The sequence below is a fragment of the Sabethes cyaneus genome, chromosome 1 (assembly GCF_943734655.1).
Source record: "Sabethes cyaneus chromosome 1, idSabCyanKW18_F2, whole genome shotgun sequence".
Lineage (NCBI taxonomy): Eukaryota > Metazoa > Arthropoda > Insecta > Diptera > Culicidae > Sabethes > Sabethes cyaneus.
Genome location: NC_071353.1, coordinates 14,278,550 through 14,296,969, shown reverse-complemented (window position 1 = coordinate 14,296,969; position 18,420 = coordinate 14,278,550). Strand labels below are relative to the sequence as shown.

General features: G+C 44.0%; 3 protein-coding genes across 3 annotated transcripts in view; 1 reads left to right on the top strand and 2 right to left on the bottom strand.

The window, feature by feature from the left end:
• Positions 1 to 821: 821 nt before the first annotated feature.
• LOC128744591 (UDP-N-acetylglucosamine transferase subunit ALG14 homolog) lies at positions 822 to 2,299 on the bottom strand. Its single transcript, XM_053841722.1, has one exon. The coding sequence runs from the start codon at positions 1,771 to 1,773 to the stop codon at positions 1,099 to 1,101; it is 675 nt and encodes a 224-aa protein (XP_053697697.1). The 5' UTR covers positions 1,774 to 2,299; the 3' UTR covers positions 822 to 1,098.
• A 7,245-nt stretch (positions 2,300 to 9,544) lies between these two features.
• Positions 9,545 to 10,930, bottom strand: LOC128745418 (uncharacterized). Its single transcript, XM_053842493.1, has 3 exons — positions 10,862 to 10,930; positions 9,778 to 10,800; positions 9,545 to 9,718 (listed from the first exon to the last, which is right to left on the bottom strand). Exons 1-3 carry the CDS (start codon positions 10,928 to 10,930, stop codon positions 9,545 to 9,547), a joined length of 1,266 nt encoding a protein of 421 aa, XP_053698468.1.
• Positions 10,931 to 13,541: 2,611 nt separating this feature from the next.
• LOC128745606 (DNA-binding protein RFX2) overlaps positions 13,542 to 18,420 on the top strand; it is a 63,163-nt gene continuing 58,284 nt past the window's right edge. The window contains exon 1 of the mRNA XM_053842685.1: positions 13,542 to 14,023. The gene's annotated coding sequence lies outside the window, so the exon portion shown is untranslated. The remainder of the gene's footprint in view (positions 14,024 to 18,420) is intronic.

Below are 18,420 nucleotides of genomic sequence, written 5' to 3'. Positions count from 1 at the left end.
AGCATTGCAGCTTAACGGTCTAATCTAGCCAATCTAGCTACAACTGTCTGGCAGCCCTCAGCGGATATGTCAATACTACCAGCAGAAACTGCGAACATAAATTACTTTAACCAGATCTCCATTCAAATGACCACCAGCAGCAGCAGCAGCAGTAGCAAGAGCGGACAGCAGATTAGTATATTACAACCACCAATTTATCCAATTTCTCCTACGAGTACCCAGCGATTTAGTTTACGCAGCTGCTCAACGGAGCAGCCGGGCAACGTCGAGACGGCGGCGGTAAGCGTAAACGTATTTACCACACACATCCTGCCAGCTCCAGGGTTATCAAGCTCTGTAGAGACTCTTTGTATGGTTTGCCGCTCATAGAGAGGGCCTTGTGCGCGGTGTTGTAACAGTCGCTTTGAGGTCGTTCAGCGGTGGTTGCGGCGGCGACGGATATCGCAAGAAAGCAGCGCCGCAAGTAGGTACGCACCAAACTTCCAAGCAGAGTGCAAACGGCGGCCCTCTTTTTGCTTGCTCACCGGGCGAGTTAAAAGGTGCTGGTAACAGTCATGAGGGGGACGGTCAAGCCAAGAGGGTCGTTGCGATAATTGCGATTCTCCCTACCACAGTGATTGCCCGCGTCGTATCGACACCACCACCCGTCCTCTCGGAACTGCAGGCGCTAACGACAAAGAGAAGAGAGTGTTTAAGGCCAAAACACTAACGCTAATTGCTAACGAGAAGATTAGATACGTTTTGATTTGTTTAAGTTATAATCTTTGTTTGATTTGGTCATCTTCTTCGGCAAAGAGGAATAAAACACGTGTAGGTTTGGTGTGTTATTGAATTCATACTATAAATTATTTATAAAAGTACAATACAAAAAAAAACAAACATATACCAGCACTAAGTTAAATCTAATTCGCTTATTTGTAACCAGATATTTAATAATTATAAAGATTCACACTCAGTTTTCACTTGACCACTCGTTCTTGTTCTTCTCTGTAAAGAGCTCACTAGCACACAAAGGCGCGCACAATTTCGCACTTTTTGGGTTAGACGTGTTGAATGGATGGGATATGCGTTTCCGTTGCCGAAACATTGTACGGCAGTCTATTCGGACAGACGGCCAAAGTATTGCACCTTCCGGGTGATGCCCTCGCTGGCCAGCCCGGGCCACTGCACCACAAACAGATCGGTTATCCAGAGTAGAATTCGTCCACTAAGCGAAAGACTTTTCACACGGCAGAAACTCTCAACGAACACAATCTTACAGTTACGGTTGATGAAAAGCACCTTGGCCAGAAAGGCCACCAGACAAATGGGAACGCAAGTTCCGGGTCCGTTGGTTAGAATCAGATCTGGCCGGGAACGGAAAACCAACGGGACACTATTCGCAATTGCCGTTAAGGTGGTGAACACTGAGGTAAGATAGCTCTGTTGGACATGACGGCTTCGAGTTATTGTAAGGATTTCGTATTCCTGTTTGGCTATATCGGGTTGCCGGCGGACTTCCACATCAATGACCTTCACGACACTAGTTTTATCCGCAGCGGCAAGTACGTACTGTCTGGGGGCATACTTTGCGAAATCCAGCTGTTGCACAATCTGCAACATTTCCGCAGTATGTCCACCAGATCCCATCACAATCATTGTCCTGGTAGGACCTTTTCGTTTACCAGTTATATGACTCACATCACGCTTCGAATTGTTTCGTATGACCACTATCAAATACAGTACACGGAGCAGAACGAAACCAACCAAAAGCAGCAACAAGTGCGGAAACATGTTTTCGTATTTTTCCGTTCAATCCTTACACTAACAGAAGCACACAAGTCGATAATCCACTAACGTCTTGCCCACCTCATCACTTTTGTTTACATACGCCGCTTCATCTTCTTTCTGCTGCTTTTCACGCTAGAATATTGCTCCCCCTGAGGCGTAATACCCTCGATGAGTTTGGTCAGCAGCCACCTTCGCGCTCGTGTCACTGATTGATGAATGAAATTCCACAGCGTCACGTTACGAGTTACGAACCGTTCGAAAACGCACTGTTGGTTACTTGCTTCGCACCATCATCTGAAGCAGCAATCAGCAAGTATCACCACTACCATCATCAGCAAAGACTCGCTTTACTTATGTCGCTGTTAAGTTCGCAAAACTTAAACGGTCCCCAACTATTACATACAGTGCACAAGGTAATTAACGCAGTGATCCACTTGGAGATAAAACTTTACGCACTTTACAACCGCAGATGAAACTAATTTTGCTGACGAATAGAAGGAGAAATTGCTGCTCTCAGTTGACGCGCAGATGGTTTGTTGACAACCTTCTTGACAACGCACCACACGCGATGACAGCTAGCCAAAAGACGTGATGAAATGGGCCGCACTCAGGGGCGGAGAATCATTCGAACAACCCGCTTCACAGACAAATTCACAGTCGCTGATGGGTAACTGGAAATGACAGGAGTAGGAATCCGCGAATCGCGACTGCGAAGCAGAGCTGCCACAAATACAGATATTTGTGCATACATAAATTTGGGACCCATCAATTATTTCAGTTGCTGTGATTTCTGGCTCTACTAATGTTCCTGAATTTTAAAGTAGTCCATAAACTATATATGTTATTTAAAAGATTAGATCGAGAAAATTAAATACTCCGGAGAAAACGGTAGGGTCCCAAATTTATGGCTGCACAAACATCTGTATTTATGGCAGCTCTGCTGCGAAGTTAAATATTTAGGGACATACTGATATTTTTGTTGTATGAGAAAAAAGTATTTTTGCTTTTATTTTCACGCAAGTTTTGATAATTATTCGGCGTGGTACGGCTCATGGCGATGCAGCTAAGCCAACCCCTACTAGCACAGTTGTTAGAAAACTGTTGAAGCAACCGAAATATGACTAATTTCAGTTATAAATAAGTTGTTGCAACTAAAAGGGCCAGAAGTGTGCTACTTGGGACCTGTCCTGGCGACAGGTAATAGCTATGGCGGGCAGTGGAGATCTCTGATTTCATTCCTTTGTTCTGCCGGACCGGCAGTCATGAACACATATAAGTAAGTAAGTGAATCGTTTGTTTCAGAAACCCCACATGTGCTTTTGGCATAATTATAGAACAACGACAAAAAACTGATTTCCTCGAAGTATTTTCAACCCCAGCTAAACAAGGGTTCCTTCGAGCTATACGTTGGCCCTCCGGCGATACTGTGGGATTGGTTGCGGGCTTTGCAGGCCTGAACCACTAAAACATCAACGCAATGAACTCCGGGCTGGCAAAGGGTGAACATGTGCATTCCATAACCTCTGTTCATTAACTCCTACTCCTACCTCCACGAGGTGCCGGCTGGGGAACGCAACTTCGGTTGTCGTATGCTAACAGGAAAGGGGGCCCAGTGGCTCCCGCCCGCATTAAGATGGCAGCCCCTTCAGCCGGATAAGGACCTTAGGTTAACAGCCTACTGTACCGGAATACAAAAAAGTTACCGAAAATGAAAGGAGAAATCTCTCTGGATTATTGGCAACGACCTTTAGCATGAAAACACGGACACGAATCGGAACATGGAATACACTGACCCTTGCCCAGCAGGACAAACTGGCTTAACTTGCAAGGGAAGCTAGCCGCCTGAAGCTTGAAATCCTGTGGCTGAGCGGGGTCCGCTGGCTGGGTACTGGCGAACACAGCACATCATCCGGGCAAGTCTCGCTCTGCTCTGGCATACGAGGTGAAAATGCTACTCGAGAAAGAGGAGTTGAATTCCTACTGAGCCCAGGGACACATGCGGCTGTGATGAAGTGGGAACCGATAAATGAACGAACAATCGTTGCCGGATTCAGAACACGGGTTAGGAACCTTACAGCAATCCAGTGCTATGCGCCTACAGATGCTGCCGACCTGCAGGAGAAAGAGAATTTTTACAGCCAGCTGAACAGTGTGGTTTAGAAAATCCCGAAGGGGGATATCCAAATCCACATGGGCAACTTCAACGCGAAGATTGGCTCAAACAACGCGGACCTTGAACGCGGCATGGGACTCCTAGGAGAGATGAGCGAAAACGGGGAGCTGTTTACAGAATTCTGTGGTAATAACGACATGGTCATTGGTGGATCGCTCTTCCCCCATAGACCAGTACATAAAGTCACGTGAGTTTCCCGCGTCGGACGAACAGAAAACCAAATCGACCACGTGTGCGACGGTAGGGGAAAATTGGGCGCCGCTACGACGTCCGCCGATTGGAGAATCCTGAGGTGGAAAGGGCCTTTGTCGAACAACTTGAATCTCGAGCCTCGGAGCTGCCACCTGGTGGAACCGTCGAAGAGCAATGGACCGGCATCAAGAACGTCTCGGCAAAGCGCGCAGCGGGCAGAGGGAGTGGATTTCGGATGAAACTTGGAGGAAGATCGACGGGCGGAGAGAAGCGAAAGCCGGCATTGAGCGAGTGCGGACCAGATCGGCTAAGACAGCTGCCCGTCAACGATACGCCGAACTGGAGAGGGCTGTTAAAGTCCTTATAGGCGGAACAAGAGAGCCTGGACTAACTCCCTAGCCGAACAAGGAGAAACCGCCGCCGCCAATGGTGATATCTGTTTGTTGTACGATATTTCTCGCCGCCTTAGTGGTGCCAGGATGAATACAAAAATGCCGCTAAAGGACAGAGCTGGTCAGCTACTGTACAGAACAGCTTAAGCGATGGACTGAACATTTTGAACAACTCTTCCGAGTTTCAAATGTCAGAGACCGACGAAACCAGCAGCGTATGACGCCTACAGCTCGTCGAATTAATCGCGTCAACTCGGAGGCGCCATCGCTGGATGAAATTGTAGCAGCTATCAAGAGTATGAAATCCAATAGAGCACCAGGGACAGACTGTATTTCAGCCGAAATGCTCAAAGCTGACCCATCTCTGTCAGCCCAAATAATGCATCAGCTTTTCAGCAATATATGGGAAACCGCAACTTTTCCGGTGGACTGGATGCAGGGCATATTGGTCAAAGTCCCTAACAAAGGGGACCTAACTGAATGCGGTAACTGGCGTGGCATCACTGTGTCTTGTCCGACCCCATAAGGGTTACTGCTGGCGTGAGACAGAACTGCATTTTATCACCGCTTCTGTTTCTCATCGTTATGGATGAGATGTTAGTTGGAGCAATTGACAGTAGACCAAATCGAGGATTGCCTTGGAATTCTCTAACGCTGGAGCCGCTAAATGACTCGACCTAGCCGATGACATTGTTTTGCTCGCACAACGCCGAAACGATATGCAGAGCAAGTTAGATGACCTCTCCGAGAGCTCTCAGGCAGCAGGTCTCACAGTCAATGTAGCGAAAATTAAGTCTATGGTAGTGAACACTGACAATTCCACCAACTTCACAGTAGCGGGACAACAAGTTGAGTAGGTAGACGCCTTTCAATATCTTAGTAGCCAAACAACGCCCGATGGTCCCGATGGTGGTACCAAGACTGATATAGCCACACGGATCAAGAAGGCCAGGGGTGCCTTTGCAGGTCTGCGAAACATTTGGCGCTCAAACCAGATCACTCTACGTACGAAAACCCGAATCTTCAATTCAAACGTTAAATCCGTACTGCTGTAGGCCTGCGAAACGTGGTGCGTCTCAGCGGAGACAACGCAAAAACTGCAGGTATTCATTAACCGGTGCCTGCGATACATCATTCGTGCCTGGTGGCCTGATAACTGGATATCCAATGAGGAACTCCATCGTCGGTGTCATCAACGGCCGATAGCCACAGAAATTCGTGAACGTAGGTGGAAGTAGATCGGACACACCTTGAGGAAAGGAGCGAACTAGGTTTGCAGAGAAGCACTCGACTGGAATCCACAAGGACAGCGTAGAAGAGGTAGACCCAGAGGCTCATGGCGACGGAGCTTAGCCAACGGCATCCGGGCTGTAGACGAGAACCTGTCCTGGCGACAAGTAAAAGCCATGGCGAGTAACCGTCAGCAGTGGAGATCTCTGATTTCATCCCGTTGTTCTGCAGGACCGGCGGACATGGACACATAAGTAAGTAAGTAAGCATAATCTACCATAGCTGATCTCGATCGATTGTGTCATACGCCGATTTGAAGTCGCTGAATAAATGATGCGTGGTTGTATTCGCGACATTTCTGCAACACTTGCTGAAGCGCGAAAATCTGAAGCCCTATTCTCACAGTTACCTCACCTAAAATTTTTGGGTGAGAGCACTATTTGCGATTCTCAGTCACCCTATCTACGAGAAAAGCGATAAGCTGGGTTATGAGAACTACCGAGCGATCACTATTCGGAATGCCACCTACAAAGTGCTATCACAAGCCATCTTTCATCGACTATCGCCAATAGCCAATAGATTTGTGGGAAGTTACCAGGCCGAATTCATGGAGGGTCGGTCTACAACGGACCAAATCTTCACCATGCGGCAGATCCTTCAGAAGTGCCGCGAATTCCGAGTCCCCACGCATCACCTGTTCATCGATTTCAAAACCGCATATGATAGCGTAAGCCGACAATAGCTATGGAAAAATTTTGACGAAAACGGCTTTCCGGGTAAGTTTATTACACTTATCATGACTACGATGGATGGAATCCAGTGCTGTGTGAGAATCTCGTAGGGAACTTCGACAAGGAGATGGTCTTTCCTGCCTGCTATTCAACATTGCGCTTGAAGGTGTTATAAGACCAGCGGCGATCGAAATGCGGGGCACGATTTTCAATAAATCCAGTCAATTTATCTGCTTTGCTGATGACGTGGATGCAGTCGGCAGAACATCTGCGTCGGTGGAAGATCAGTACACCAGACTAAAACGCGAAGCAGAGAAGATTGGATTGAACATTGATACGTCTAAAACAAAGTATATCCTGGCGGGCGGACCGAGCGCGACAGGGCCCGCTTGGGCAATACCGTGGTAATCGACGGAGATGAATAATCGGAGGTAGTCGACGAGTTCATATACCTTGATTCACTGGCAACAGAGGACAACAATATCAGCCGTGAGTTTAAAAGGCGTTTTACCAGCGGAAGTCGTGCCTACTACGGACTCCACAAACACTTGAAGTCGAACAATCTGAGCCCCCGTACAAAGTGCACACTGTACAAAACGCCAATTAGACCGGTTGTCCTCTACGGGTACGAAACGTGGACACTGCTAGAAGAGGACCTACGAGCACTCGGAGTTTTCGAACGGCGGGTGCTAAGAACCATCTTTGGCGGAGTGCAAGAGAACGGTGTATGGAGGCGAAGAATGAACCACGAGCTCGCGCGTCTACGGCGAACCGAGTATTTAGAAAGTGGTTAAAGCTGGACGGATACGCTGGGCAAGATATATGTTGCTAGAATGCCGGCCAACTATTCTGCAAAAATGGATTTTGCATCAAATCCGTTTGGAACAAGACGAAGAGGGGCACAGCGAGCGAGGTGGCAAGACTAGGTGGAACGAAATCTGGCGAGCACTGGATGCCCGCGGAACTGGAGACCAGCTGCCATGGACCGAAATAGATGGGGAAATTATACTGCGCAGGCCTTGTCGTAAGACGTTAGGCTGAGTAAGTAAACAGAGGGGTTTGTGGAACCAACCTTTTTCCAGAATTCGAGAGAAGATGTAAAATTCCCCGAGTATTTGAAACTGTCAAAAACTCATGAAAATTGACTAATGTCAAATGGCACTTGTGGAGTTTCTCAAAATGTGGGGTTTCGTCACAGAGAATTGTTGAATTGTTGAAAGAGGAGTACAGAAATTCCCCTCTGATATGAAATCAATTTTCATTCACTAGCTGACAATAATTGAATTATTCATCTTGTTGTTAATTCCAGCGTAAACAAACTGTGGAGAATCATTTACACCAGTGGTTGGAGAATTCGCGAAAAAGTGATCATTTGAATCGATTAACATCCCTCATGAACATACACTATTCGCCTGCCTCGCCGATAATGCACGCATCAGCTTTGAATTTTATCACGAACAGAACCTCAATGTGAACATCAGAATTCGTTCAAAAATTGAATATTGAACATTGAGTGTGTTCGATTTTTCGCATATAGAATGCCCGGGGACGTCGGAAATTATTCAACATAATATTACCACGAAAAGGGAATAGTTTAAAGTAGTGTTAGTGGCTTTACAAGCAGCAGTAAGCGTCAATTTGCACTTTTGCTTTGCTCACGATATTCGTATATTCAGCGATGCTACGAAGCGTGAGTGTATGTTGCTCATTGTTATAGGCGAATTGAACCACTCGCGTAGCTGTTTTATCATGATAAAAACCGTTTGCCGATGCTCGGCGTATCTATTCATTTTGCAAGTTTTCCAACCTCTGATTTACACTACTACAAAAAAAATGCGAGCAAGGGCGCCAACAATGCTTCTAGCATATTGAGTAAGTAAGAATCTATACTAAAATAATAATATTGCTGGTAGGTTTCTTCAAATAGATATTGCTGATTTTTGGAAGGTGATAATCCTTTGATAAGTCCCAACAATATGCCAAAAATCAGCTTTATTATTAATCGAGCAACTAAGAAATTACGGTGGGCGCATGCGCAGTCAATCCATTGAGTTATTCGGGGGATGGCTTTATAACTATTACGCGTTCGGCCTGCTAGAAATTCAAACCAGACAGACACCACAATAGTGTCACAGGCCTAAAATAGCCGCAACAACCTCATCATTTCTTGCGACTATAATTCAAATTTGAAAACGTTTTGTTAAGACTAAAATGCACAGATTTTCAGTAAATTTTACCCAACCAATTTGTATGAAAATCTTATTTCGAATGAATAAAGTTTCAACGTAATCATGAATTATTACCGCTCAACAGGTTGAAAATACCCACACGTACCTTAGGGCACGGGAGGGTATTTTCAGCCCATTAAGCGACGGCATCTTTTTTGTCGGTCTATGGCCTAGTTCTAGTGGAAGAACATGTGGTTTTGACGTTCTTTGAATAAAAAATAGTAGAACACTTACAGTTTTGAGAAAATAGTTATAACATATTAAAATTGTATGTCGGCAAAGTATTTTTACTGGCGAAAGAAGAGGCAAATAGGCCGAATTAAGGAACCTGCTAAAAATACCCTCCCGTACCTTATTTGTTTATTTGTAATTTTGTTAAATTTTCCCTAATGCAACTTATAAAGAATCACCGTGGGACAGAACCTTAATTTAAAAAAAAAGTATTATCCGCTAAGCAAAATTTTATCTCAATAATATCATCGCATCGCAAACAAGATTGAGCAAAATAAAGAAAAAAAGAGCAAAAATCATTCATTTTAAGAATATTTTCGGATATTACACCCTCGTTTGAGCTACGTTTGCTAATTGGATGTCAGAGACGCGTTGAAATAAATAATGAGGAAATCGTGTAGTAATACAATAAACCAAAGTTCTTACTGACTACAACAGCCTTGTCTTGTTTGTTCTAAATATTGAATATACCATCTTTGTAGGTGGTACAGCCAAACAACACTAAATCGTAATAGTAAACATATGAAAGAAAAACACAGTTCTTATACTACAAACATAGGACATTCAACGTATGGTAAAGACTTGCAAAAATTATACTTATCTACCAAATTGCTGACGGTAAGTCAGCTGGTGGTAGGTCAACCGGCAATTTGGGCTGGTCTTCTGCAGCCTCTGCAGTGTGCTGAACGCAATTTTTCTTCGCGTGCTGATGAAAAACTCCTCAAGGTTGGGGTTACGCAGCAAAATCTCGCGAATGCTGTCCGCCCGCAGCTGTAAGAGAATCAAGTGTTAGTCATATAAGTTTTAGTTTAACAATATTGTCTCCAAACCTCATCAACAGTGATTAACAATTTTTCGATTTTCAATTCTGGCCAATCCTCAAAGGTAAATTTCATGGAATGGGATGGTCCGTCCAACGACAATGAAAGCTTCTTAAGCTTTTTCAACCAATGAATGTAACGAAACGCATTTTGGCTTATAGTATTATGTATAGACGATATGGAGAGTTCAACCAAATTCTTACACTTCCTAGAAACCTGATAAAGGCAGTTATCATCAAATAAAAAATCATCTACTATTTCTAGTTTGTTGAGCTGGGGAAAGGCATTTCTTAACCCATAGTAGAACGACAAACCGGTTGTCGTGCCATGCACTGCCAAACTCTTCAGCAAAGGGCAATCGGCCATTATGATCGCACCAGCTCCGTAGATTCGTAGTTCTGTTAAATATTTCATTTCAACACCTTCGTAAAGCAATATACTCGTTCGTGCATCCCACATATTTCGCAGTGGTTTTATCAATAACGTCTTCAGGCGAAAACAATGTCGATATACAAATGGCACAAACACTTCCTCGATCTGGCGAAAATTCGGAGTCGTTCCTCCAGCAGCAGTACACTTTTGAAATTCGTCCTTAACAAAATCTATCACTGTCAAACAGCGATCGTAACTGTCCACTTCCTGCTCCCATAACATTTGATCGTACTCTTCCAAACCCATTTCTAGCTCCTTCATTCGTTCGAAGTGCAGCTGGAAAAAGCTCGGATAGCAGTGCTGATTCAGCGTTAGTTTTAGATCGAACAAATACTGACCAAACCGGCGCAATGCCAGCACCGCCACTAGAAACGATTGTTGATCACGAATCGTAACTTCTGCTTTCCTGTATTTTCGTTCGGATCGACTCAAGAAATGTCCATACTCCACGCATTCAGTTTTGTGTGGATCGGGAATAATTCGTAAAATAAACCTATCCAGCAGGTGGCTTGCGTTGATGACAATGCTCCAGCGGTGACAGACCAGACTTGCCGACAGGATATCGCACTGTGGTAGTTTGTCTAGTATCAGAAGTAAAAGCTGTAACAGAATAAAATAAACCTATATTGTTACAGCCAATGGTCTAACGATAGCATCTTACGTTATCGGAAAGCTGGTCGATTGAAATCTGTGGATAGATTTTGCGTTGGGCGCTCGTTCTTTTCGGCATATTTGACTTTGTTTCGGTTTGCGCTTATTGATAATGGTTAACCTTTTTATTTTCATTCTCTAATAATAATGATAATGATAAATAATAGTTATTGATAATAAAAGAGAACAAAACTCCTACTTCCGCGACTTCTGAATATAATATATTCAGTATATTCGGTATATTATACCGTATTGTCTATTTACTATTACTTCTGTGGAGTGGACACCGAAGCGAAGCCGCTAGTTTTTGTGTAGATTTTTTTGGTTTTGTGGGTGGGTTTTGTGCGTTTTGTGTGAATGCTAGAAATCTTCAGAATAGAGATGAGCGGAAACAAAATCTGTCTCTGCGGCAAGCTCTGCGGTTTGTCGCACCCCATCGGCAGGCAACCATGTTTTCGCCGCCAACATCTCGTGTATGCGAAAATGAGATAGCCACGGGAATGACACTTCCAATACCAACCTGTACAAAAAAACGTAGCCAACATAGAGCGGGCCCAAGCTGACAGCTTCATAGATGGGCTCAAGCTGACAACCGAGTCGGATGTGTAAATTGTTAAATTTTCTTAGTTTAGTTTGATTTTAGCCAAGGTTTTAGCATCACATGGCTAATGTTAGGCAGGCAATTGATGCGAAATACATGTAACTGTGAAAATGGTTAGTTAATTTCGTTTTGTGAGGTCGCTTTGCGTTTGCCGCCTTTTTCATGTGAGCAACGAAAATGTGACGTCATATCAGCCCCCTGGAGATAGCATGTCAGCACTGCGTTTCACTCAACTGCCAGCAGCAGAGATGCCATATTTTCTAAAAATATGTCTGCAACTGCTCGAAAACCGAAAAAATCGAGCAGTTTTCCGGCCACTCGAATTTTCTGGTTTATAAATAATCTGCGAAAATCTGCACACTTTTTCAGGAAGTCTGTGAAAGTTTAAAGAGCTTCGAACAAAAATCTGCACCAAAACAATAAAAGTCAGGAAAACTGCAAATATCTGCAAATTTATAATGATCTGCAAGACCGTTCCAAAAATCTGGAATTTGCAGACAAATCTGCAAGTCTGGTATCCCTGGCCAGCAGTCTGATTTGGGCCCGCATGCACAGGGATACCAGACTTGCAGATTTGTCTGCAAATTCCAGATTTTTGGAACGGTCTTGCAGATCATTATAAATTTGCAGATATTTGCAGTTTTTATGACTTTTATTGTTCTGGTGCAGATTTTTCTTCGAAGCTCTTTAAACTTTCACAGACTTCCTAAAAAAGTGTGCAGATTTTCGCAGATTATTTTCAAGCCAGAAAATTTGAGTAGCAGGAAAACTGCTCGATTTTACCGGTTTTCGAGCAGTTCCAGACTTTTGTTTAGAAAATATGGCATCTCTGCACATGCAGGACAAGCTGTCGCTGACGTTCACTGCAGCTCGATATAGAGATGTCGATGGGGTGACGGGTGGTTTGTCGTCAGTATGCACTGCCAGCATTTGCCGCATGCAAGCAGAGCTGCCACAAATCAAAAACATCCCATCAAGAAGACTGGCAACTCTGCCAAAAGTAACAGCAATGCTATCTGCCGAGCTAAAGTTAAACTTTCGCATACTAGTGTGTGTATATTAGAATATGGATGTACACAAACACGTATGCAATGCATTGCCACGCTCGCACACATCTTTTCTCACCAATACATGTACAGACAGCTTCAACTTTTGTCGGGAGGGGTGCGCTGTTGCTTCTGTTGCTCGAAAGTTTGTATGGGCGCTAGGAAGAGATGCCAGTTTTCTTGATGGAATGTTTTTGCACAATTCCATCAATTATTTCAGTTGCAGTGATTTCTGGCTCTACTATTGTCAATTGCAAGGAAAATTGTACCATCCAAAGTGCGATATCGCTCATAAAAGTACTAGGGTAAACAACCTATTTTGGACCCCATCAGCAGCTGTCCATAATTTGGACACTTCCATTTGATTTTGCTGTAAGTGTCCAAATTATGTACAGCTGCTAAAGGGGTCCAAAATACGTTGGTTACCCTATTTTGCATTAAATCGTTTCGGTATCTTCGGCGCACTTATTGCTTGAAAGATAACGAAAAAGTGCGCCGAAGATACCGAAACGATTTAATGCAAAATAGCACTTTTATGGGCGATATCGCACTTTGGATGGTACAATTTTCTTTGCAATAGAGCTTGCTAAGCCCAGTGCAAAAGGCTTCAAAAACTTATCGTTTATCACTCAAACGTATGTTTTTTACCGGGGTATAACTGAGGGAAAACAAAAACAAACGTGTAAAATCTAACAACAGCAACAACAAATCGCGCGTCGATGTGTGCGTACGATAAACGTCAGCAAGCTCAATTCACAATACCGCTTGAAGAATAATCTTTCAAAGGTGGTGACAGCACAGTACGTCGTCTACGAGATGCGCTTCTCTCACTAACGATCTCTACAAGCAAAAGCATTGAACGTACACTCTGCTGTCAAATATTGCTTTCCCATCAGATTCATGCGCGAAACAGCGACGGCTGTCAAATTTTCCAATAGGAATCAGTGTCTTCTAGCTGTGCGATGTCTTGTTGCCTTGGCAACCAGAAAGTGAAAAACGAAAAACAAAATAAAGGAGGCCTACTAGATTTGATCCTCGCAAACCAGAGCATCGGTTTTCCTGTAAATTTTGCCGTGCGATGGCAATTGCTTAACCGGAAGAATCGGATTTCGGTCGACAAAACTTTGCTGAATTGTGTTTTTACTGATCCAGCATGAGACAGTACTAATCAGTGCAGTGCAATAATTTTCTCCATGGTCTATTTTGCCACAACAGCTAACATTACTTTTGTTCAATTTGATTATGCAATATTGAAGTTTGGAACCAACCGTACTAAAAATTGCAATTTACAGTGAAAAGTTATCCGCGTTATAAGTTTCATTCTGGAAGATTATGCTGCAATCTAAATAGTAATTTGTGCCATCTAATACGATTTGTAAGTGTTTACATTGTTCGTGTTCTATGTTGTCACAGAAGGAGGTGTCCTAGTGTAAAATTCGATACAAGTGAGAACAGATTCCTCGGTGATATGAAGATGTTGGTAACATTTGGCAAGGAAGAACCGAACCAGCTAGTCAGACCTCAGGTAATTATGAGATAGACGAATAAATTGATTACAGACCTCTTTATTTTATCTTCAACAATGTTAGCATAAACGTACATTGGCTACTGGCTACTGGGCTACTGGGAAGTATTGGGTTCATTAGGCAGAACTGGAATCGCTTTTGTCGTACGAAATTCGGTTCAAAAATACTAAATCGATCTGGAACCAGGAACCTATGTTATATATCAATTAATTCTGTTCAACGAATTGAGCATTAAATTGAGCATGCCGATTATATACACTCAAGTCGCTTTTTACGCGAGTCTAATCTCTTGTAGTTTTCTTATTTCCTATATTTAATTTGTTAGAGAAACTTCTTTTGGCCGAAGTGAAGCGTAAAAGCCGTTTTTTTTCTTTATATATCTCCTTTCGTGTTTATTGCTCATAAATCACGTCTTCAGATCACCTGTCACAGTTTCTAGTCAACAACTCGAATGTCGTTGGCTAAGCTGCGTCGCCATGCGTTTCTGGATTTACCTCTTCGTTGTCCTTGCGGATTCCAGTCAAGTGCTGCAGAGAGATCTCACTCACTCCTTTTCTCAAGGTGTGTCTTATCCTCTTCTACCTACATTCTCGAATGTCTGTTTTTATCGGCCGACCCACGATAGAGTTCCTCGTTGTATCTAGTTGTCAAACCACCAAAGACGAATGATATATCGCAGACAGCGATTGATAAATACCAGTATTGTTTGCGTTATCCCCGCTGAGACGCACCACGTTTCGCAGGTACAACAATAGGTTTCAAGTGTTTCGCAGATCTGCAAAGGCACCCTAAGCCGTTCTGAGACCTGCTGCCTAGGAGCTCTCGGAGAAGTAATCTTACTTGCTCTGCATATCGATTCGGCGTTGTGGAAGCAAGACAATGTCGTCGGCCGCTGCTCCGTCGTTGGAGGATGCCAAACAACCCTCGATTTGGTCTACTGTCAATCGCTCCAACTAATATCTCATCCATAACGATGGTAAGATGCAGCCCTGTCTTACACCGGCAGTAACCCTTATAGGATCGGACAAGACACCATTGTAGAACACCTTACAAGGGAACTCCTCTTACTGCTCCTGGATGAGGTGGACTAGCTGATCTAGAGAACTAGAGGAGTTCTATTCTACGCCTAAGTGCGCCTCAGATGTTTTCGTGGTTGAGTTGGTCAAACACTTTCGAGGTCAACGAACACCATCAGAAGAGAGTTCTGGAATTCGTTGATCTGCTCCAATATAATGCGGAGCGTTGTGATGTGGTCTACACATGATATGCCAGTACGGAATCCAGCTTGCGTCGATATTCTCCAGGATGCGATTGAGGATTACCTTACAGAGTACTTTGAGAGAACAATGTGATGTCACGCCAGTCACCACATTCAGTTAGATCTCCTTTTTTAGGGACTTTGACCAATATGCCTTGCATCTAGTCCACCGGCAAAGTTGCGGTTTGGTCTCTAATATTTGAGATTCGAAATAGTTGTTCAAATATTCTGTTCATCGCTTAAGCGGTTCTGTACTGTCCTTCAGTAAGCTTTGTCCTTTAGTGGCATTTTAGTATTCATCCTGGCGGTAACTCCGCACTCGAGATGCAAGTTGTTCGAGAAAGGTCCTTTTCACCTCGGAATTCTCCAATCGTCGGAGATCGTAACGTTGGGTGTCGTTCTACTCTCATGGCTTGACATGCACGACGCGCAAGCATGTCTCAACGATAACAAGGTGATGGTCGGATCGTCGGATGCATCATCGGCGTTACGTTCTAAATGTCCCCTTCAACCACATGGGATTTTCTCAACCACACGAAACTCTCTTTTTCCTGCAGGTCGGCAGTATCTGTGGGTGCATAGCACTGGATTGCAGTGACTCGTGTTCTAAATCTGGCCAGTCTTAACCAGTGTACTAAATCTGGCTACGATTATTCTTTCGTTTATCGGTTTCCACTTCTTCAGAGCAGGCTCCAGAGAAAGCAACGTTTGCTTCCTACCCCTCCCACGGACAGTGACTATTGATGGCGATGAACCGGAAGTGGTTGATGAGTTCGTATATTTGGGATCTCTGGTCACCGCCGACAAAAATACTAGTAAGGAGATTCAACGACGCATTCAAACTGGAAGTCGAGTTTACTTTCCCTTCCGCAAGACCTTTCGATCAAGGACCATAAGTTGCCGCACAAAGCGAAAGCTGACGATATACAAAACGCTAATCAGACCGGTAGTCCCCGACGGACTTGAGACAGTAACTTTGCTTACGGAAGACATACGTGCGCTAGCCGTATTTGAACGAAAGGTGTTGCGGACTATTTGTGGCGGAGTTCAAACCGAAAGCGGAGATTGGCGTAGATGTATGAACACGAGTTGCAGTCACTACTTGGAGAAACTCCCATCGTACACCTGGCGAAAGTTGGGAGACTACGGTGGGCCGACCACGTCGCAAGGACGGCGGACGACTATGCAGTGAAATCCGTTCTCTTCAAGAACCCTACTGATACCAGGAATAGAGGGGCTCAGCGTGCCAGATGGCTCGACCAGGTTGAAGCCGACTTGTACTGTACAATGGAGAGGAATTTTTGATACGGCAAGAGCCACCCTGACTCTCGGTTGGTAAAGATAAGAACAGAAGAACTTTATCAATTCAACGTTCAGAAATATTGCTCTATTGTTGGTAAAAACATTTGCAACTGTACGCTACTTCAAATTTTCTCGATTCTCTTTGTTTTAAATGGTTGAGCCTTTGACAGTTCTCATTTATTTTTTAAAACAAAGATGTTATAATTGGGACACCATGACATCTTGCAATTAACTATTGATCCATTCTTTCCAAACATGGGGGCCAGAGAGAACTTCTCCCTAATATATTCTAGCATTTTTGCTTAACCACAAAACAAAAAAATCCGTTATTTAACCAACATGTAGTGCGAGCTGCAGAAACGAAGTTAAAGTTTAAGCCATTTAATAATATCTGGATGCAAATATGGATCTATTCCGAAACCATGTTAATGAAATAAGAATGGAAGTTTTTGAAGCGTCTTAGTAGAATATGAAGCCTGTAAATTAAATAAAAAGAAAACCTATTCAATTTAATTCTGCTATGTATATTTTATTCTTGACAGATACGTATTTCGCCTACGACTTACAGGCTTCCTCAGTGTCTGTTTTCGAACAGAGTTCGTCGAGCGTCAGTGTCTGTACCGAAAACCAGATCTCTGACAGGACGTCATGCTTTCGTAGTAATGGGTTGTATTCTCAGTCACCTCACTGGTCGACTGCTGGACTGCTCGATTGCTCAACTGGTTGACTAGACTGATCGACTGGACTGGTCGATTAGACTACTCGATTTGATTGCTCGACTGGACTGCTTAACTGAACTGCTCGACTGAACTGTCCGATTCGACTGCTCGACTCAACTGCTTGATTGGACAGATCGACTTGACTGCTTGACTGAACAGCTTGATTTTACTACCCGACTTAACTACTCGATTCGACTGCTTGACACATTTGCTTGAATTACTACTCGACCCGACTGCTCGGCTGGACTGTTCGATTCGACTGCTAGACTGGACAGCACGATTCATCTGCTCGACTAGACTGCTCGACTCAACTGTTCGATTCAACGCTCGACTCAACTGCTCGGTTCAACTGCTTGATTCCACTGCTCGACTGGACTACTCGACTCAACTGCCCGAATGAATTACTTGACTAAACTACTCGATTGGACTATTCGAATCGGTTGCTCGACTCAACTGCTTAACCCGATTGCTCGACTCAACTGCTCAGCCCGATTGCTCGACCAGACTACTCGATTTGACTGCTTAACTCAACTGACAGCTTGATTTAACAGCTCGACTAGACTGCTCGACTTAGCCACTCAATCCGACTGCTCGACTCAACTGCTTGATTTCTGCTCAACTGGACTACTCGACTCAACTGCTCCACTAATTGCTCGATTCAACTGCTCGACTGGACTACTCGACTCAATTGCTCGACCGGACTGCTTGACTGAACAGCTTGATTTAACTGCTCGACTGACTGCTCGACTTGACTGTTCGACTCGACTGCTCGATCCAATTGCTTGACTCGGTTGCTTGATTCGACTGCTCGACTCGCCTGCTCAACTCGATTGCTTGTCGCGATATCATGGCCGGTGTTAAATCAGACCGTACCAAGTCGCAAAATTTAAAAAAAAAGGTAATGATAGCAAGCGATTAAGAATTTTCTAAGCAACATTTTACTCTAATCAGACTACATAAATGTTGCAAACAGCCAGAGAAGATGATGTCGAATGCAGTAAGCTTTGAATGCTTTTTCTCGAAGTCAGAATTTTGCCACTCGGTTCTGTCTGACTTAACACCGACCATATGAATCGGTTTGCGGCAAACAATAGACGGTTCAGAGCCACTCACACAA

Coding starts and splice junctions, on each gene's coding strand:
- LOC128744591 (XM_053841722.1), bottom strand. CDS start 1,773: ATGTTTCCGCACTTGTTGCTGCTTTTGGTTGGTTTCGTTCTGCTCCGT.
- LOC128745418 (XM_053842493.1), bottom strand. CDS start 10,930: ATGCCGAAAAGAACGAGCGCCCAACGCAAAATCTATCCACAGATTTCA. Junction 10,801..10,861: donor TCGACCAGCTTTCCGATAAC/GTAAGATGCTAT, acceptor ATTCTGTTACAG/CTTTTACTTCTGATACTAGA. Junction 9,719..9,777: donor TGTTAATCACTGTTGATGAG/GTTTGGAGACAA, acceptor ATTCTCTTACAG/CTGCGGGCGGACAGCATTCG.